General features: G+C 65.2%; 1 protein-coding gene across 1 annotated transcript in view; it reads left to right on the top strand.

Moving 5' to 3' along the window:
* Positions 1-272: 272 nt before the first annotated feature.
* The window catches only part of LOC106899056, a 15,459-nt gene continuing 11,208 nt past the window's right edge, over positions 273-4,523 (top strand). The window contains exon 1 of the mRNA XM_014960715.1: positions 273-4,515. Within this exon, the coding sequence (XP_014816201.1) occupies positions 280-4,515 (4,236 nt within the window). The 5' untranslated portion in view covers positions 273-279. The remainder of the gene's footprint in view (positions 4,516-4,523) is intronic.

Raw genomic sequence — 4,523 nt, 5'->3', positions numbered from 1 at the left:
GGGGGCGTGGCCTGGGGAAAAGCAGGTCAGGGGCGGGGCCTGAGGGGGGAAGCTCGACGGTGGGGGCGTGGCCGGGGGAACGCTGGCGGATGGGGGCGGAGCTTCTGCGGCGAGGCCACGCCCCTATTCCCCTTCTCCGCCCTACCCGGCGAGGCCACGCACCCTCCCTCCCTGGACACGTGTCCGGGTCCCTCTGAGATGGCGGGGGGGGGTGTGGGGAGGGATGTCGCACCCTGCCCACCCCCCCACAACGTGTCCCCGACCCCCAGGGCTGTCACCATGGCGGGAGCCACGCCACCAGCGGGGCCAGCCGGATCCCAGGCCGGGGCTCCAGGGACGCCCGACCAGCCCTACGCCTGCCGGGAGTGCGGGAAGGCTTTCAGGTGGTCCTCCCGTCTGGCCCACCACCAACGCAGCCACACGGGAGAGCGGCCCTACAAGTGCCCCGAGTGCCCCAAAGCCTTCAAGGGCTCCTCCGCCCTCCTCTACCACCAGCGGGGCCACACGGGCGAGCGGCCCTACGCCTGCCCCCAGTGCGGCAAGGCCTTCAAGCGGTCCTCCCTCCTCCAGACCCACCAGCGGGTCCACACGGGGCTGCGGGCCTTCGAGTGCGCCCAGTGCGGTCTCACCTTCAAGTGGGCGTCCCACTACCAGTACCACCTCCGGCAGCACACCGGCGAGCGGCCCTACCGCTGCCCGGCTTGCCCCAAGGCCTTCAAGAACTCTTCCAGCCTCCGCCGGCACCGGCACACGCACACCGGCGAGCGGCCCCACGCCTGCCCCGTCTGCGGCAAAGCCTTCGCCCAAGCCACCAACCTCCGGCAGCACCAGCGGGTCCACACGGGGGAGCGGCCCTACGCCTGCACCCAGTGTGGCAAGACCTTCACCCACTCCTCCAACCTCCTCCTCCACCGACGCACCCACGCCACCACCCAGTCCTACGAGTGCCCGACCTGCTCCAAGGCCTTCGTGTCTGACACCTGCCTGCAGAAACACCTACAGAGCCACACCGCCATGCCACCGCTCCTCCCAGCCCCCGCCACCCCACCAGAGACGCTCTGGAGTTGCTCCACCTGCCCCCTGAGCTTCACCAGTGAGGAGGAGCTGCTGGGACATCAAAGCAGCCACTCGGTGACAATCGTGACGCCGCCAGCCACCCCTCACCATTGCCCCACCTGCGGCAAGACCTTCAAGAACAGCTCGGGGCTGGCCCGGCACCGGCACGGCCACGCTGCTGAGCGGCCCTTCAAGTGCACCGTCTGCCCAAAGACCTTCACCCATTTGACAGGGCTGTTGGGCCACCAACGCAGCCACCCAGCCGCTGTCCCACCGCGTCCCCTCCCCGAGGCTCCTCACCCCCCAGCAGCGTCCCAGCCCGCTCCGGAGCGCCCTTACCAGTGCACTGAGTGCGGCAAAGCCTTCAAGGGCTCCTCGGGGCTGCGGTACCACATGCGGGACCACACGGGCGAGCGGCCCTACGCCTGCCGCGAGTGCGGCAAGGCCTTCAAGCGGTCCTCCCTCCTCCAGACCCACCAGCGGGTCCACACGGGGCTGCGGGCCTTCGAGTGCGCCCAGTGCGGTCTCACCTTCAAGTGGGCGTCCCACTACCAGTACCACCTCCGGCAGCACACCGGCGAGCGGCCCTACCGCTGCCCCGACTGCCCCAAAGCCTTCAAGAACACCTCCTGCCTGCGCCGCCATCGCCAGCTCCACACCGGCGAGCGGCCCCACGCCTGCCCCGTCTGCGGCAAAGCCTTCGCCCAAACCTCCAACCTCCGGCAGCACCAGCGGGTCCACACGGGGGAGCGGCCCTACGCCTGCCCCCAGTGCGGCAAGACCTTCACCCACTCCTCCAACCTCCAGCTCCACCGACGCACCCACTCCGCCGCGCGCCCCTACCGCTGCCCCCTCTGCCCCAAGGCCTTTGTCATGGCCTCCTACCTCCAGCGTCACCTCCGCACCCACGCCCCCGGTCCTCGCGGGACTCCCCGCCGTCCCCCTCTGCCTCCCCCCGAACCCCAGACCTTCCTGCTGGTGCAGACCCCCCAGGGCCTGCAGCTCATCCCCAGCCCCCCGACCCCCCCGCGGAAGCTCCTGCTGCTGCCCAGTGCCCCAGCCGAGCCCCCTGCCTTCACCCTACTGCCTGCTGAGGGTCCCTCACCCCAGGCGGGGAAGGGCCCCCGGGCGTTGGGACCCCCTGCCGCTGGGCAGAGCATCCTCTTGGTACCAGGCACGGGGCAGGCGCTGCCCGGCATCCAGCTCCAGGCCGTGGCAGGGACCCCGGCGGGGGCCAGTGTCATTGTCCTGAGGGGTGGCGTTGGCAGTGTCCTCCCCCTGCGGGCACCGCAGCCCCCCGAGGTGAGCAGCGTCCAGCTGCAGGCAGCCGAGGTGACCAACGTTCAGCTGCAAGCCCTGCCACAACCCTTGGAGGTCACCAATATCCAGCTCCAAGCTGCCGAGGTGACAAACGTTCAGCTCCAAGCTACAGAGGTGGCAAGCGTCCAGCTCCAATCCCTGCCGCAGCCCTTAGATGTCACCAACATCCAGCTTCAAGCTGCTGAGGTGACGAACATCCAGCTCCAAACCCTGCCACAACCCTCCAAAGTGACCAATGTCCAGCTCCAAGCTCTGCCACAGCCCTTGGACGTCACTAACATCCACTTCCAAGCTGCCGACGTGACCAACGTCCAGCTCCAAGCTCTGCCACAACCCTCCGATGTCACCAACATCCAGCTGCAGGCCACAGAGGTGACAAATGTCCAGCTGCAAGCCCTGCCACAACCCTTGGATGTCACCAAGATCCAGCTCCAAGCCCTGCCACAACCCTCCAAGGTGACCAACATTCAGCTCCAAACCCTACCGCAACCCTTGGATGTCACCAACATCCAGCTGCAGGCCACCGAGGTGACAAATGTTCAGCTCCAAGCCGTTCCACAGCCCTCGGGCATTACCAACATCCAGCTCCAAGCCCTGCCACAGCCCTCAGAGGTGCCCAGTGTCCATCTTGAGGCCACAGAAGTATCTGACGTCCAGCTGCAGACCACAGAGGTGACAGATGTCCATCTCCAGTCCACGGAAGTACCTGACATCCATCTCCAAGCCACAGAAGTGACCAACATCCATCTCCAAACTACAGAGGTGCCTGATGTCCAGCTTCAGGCCACGGAGGTGCCTGACATCCAGCTGCAGACCACAGAGGTGCCCAGCATCCAGCTTCAGGCTATGGAGGTGCCTGATGTCCAGCTCCAGGCCATGGAGGTTCCTGATGTCCAGCTCCAGGCCATGGAGGTGCCCGATGTCCAGCTGCAGAGCACAGAGGTGCCTGACGTCCAGCTCCAGGCCATGGAGGTGCCTGACGTCCAGCTGCAGACCACGGAGGTGCCTGATGTCCAGCTCCAGGCCATGGAGGTGCCTGACGTCCAGCTGCAGAGCACAGAGGTGCCCGATGTCCAGCTCCAGGCCACAGAGGTGCCTGATGTCCAGCTCCAGGCCATGGAGGTGCCCGACATCCAGCTGCAGACCACAGAGGTGCCCGATGTCCATCTTGAAACCACTGAGGTGCCCAGTGTCCATCTTGAAACCACTGAGGTGCCTAACAGCCATCTCCAGACCACAAAGGTGACCAGTGTTAACCTGCAGGCCACCGAGGTGACCAACATCCATCACCAAACCATGGAGGTGCCCAGCGTCCATCTCCAGGCCGCAGAGGTGCCCAATATCCATCTCCAGACCATCTCCACCTCCACTGAGGTGCCCAGTGTGTGTCACCAAACCACTGAGGTGCCCAGTGTTCATCTCCAAGTCACAGAGGTGCCCAGCCTCCATCTCCAGACCATGGAGATGACCAATGTCCATCTCCAAGACACTAAAGCGTCCAGTGTCCGTCACCAAATAATGGAGGTGCCTAACATCCATCTCAAGATCACGGAGGTTCCCAACATCCAACTGAAGACGATGGAGGTGGCAGATGTGCATCTCCAGGCCACAGAGGTGCCCAACACCTGTCACCAAATTTTGGAGGTGCCCAGCGTCCAACTCAGGACCATGGAGATGCCTAACATGCATCTCAAGACCGCAGCGGTGCCTGGTGTCCAACTCAAGACCACAGAGGAGGTCCCCAACATCCAACTCAAGACCATGGAGGTGGCCAACGTCCAACTCAAGACCATGGAGAAGGTGCCCAACATCCATCTCAAGACCATGAAGGTGCCCAACATTCAACTGAAGACCATGGAGCTGCCCGGTGTCCAACTCAAGACCATGGAGGTACCCAACATCCAGCTCAAGACTGTTGAGGTGCCCAACGTCCAACTCAAGACCGTGGAGGTGCCCAGCGTCCACCTCAAGCCCACGGAGGTGACAAATGTCCATCTCCAGGCCACAGAGGACCCCAACGTCCAGCCACAGCCCCCTGAAGTGCTGGTGGCAGGCGGGGGGGCGCCCTCCTCCCAATCCCCACGGCTGGCAGTGGTGGGGACGGCCGGGGGGCTGCCCCCCGTGGTGCTGCTGCGGGGGGCTGGGGG

This window comes from Calidris pugnax, unplaced genomic scaffold (assembly GCF_001431845.1).
Source record: "Calidris pugnax isolate Ruff unplaced genomic scaffold, ASM143184v1 scaffold496, whole genome shotgun sequence".
In the NCBI taxonomy this organism is placed as follows: domain Eukaryota; kingdom Metazoa; phylum Chordata; class Aves; order Charadriiformes; family Scolopacidae; genus Calidris; species Calidris pugnax.
The sequence above is the reverse complement of the archived record's forward strand: the minus strand, read 5'-3'. Positions and strand labels throughout refer to the sequence as shown.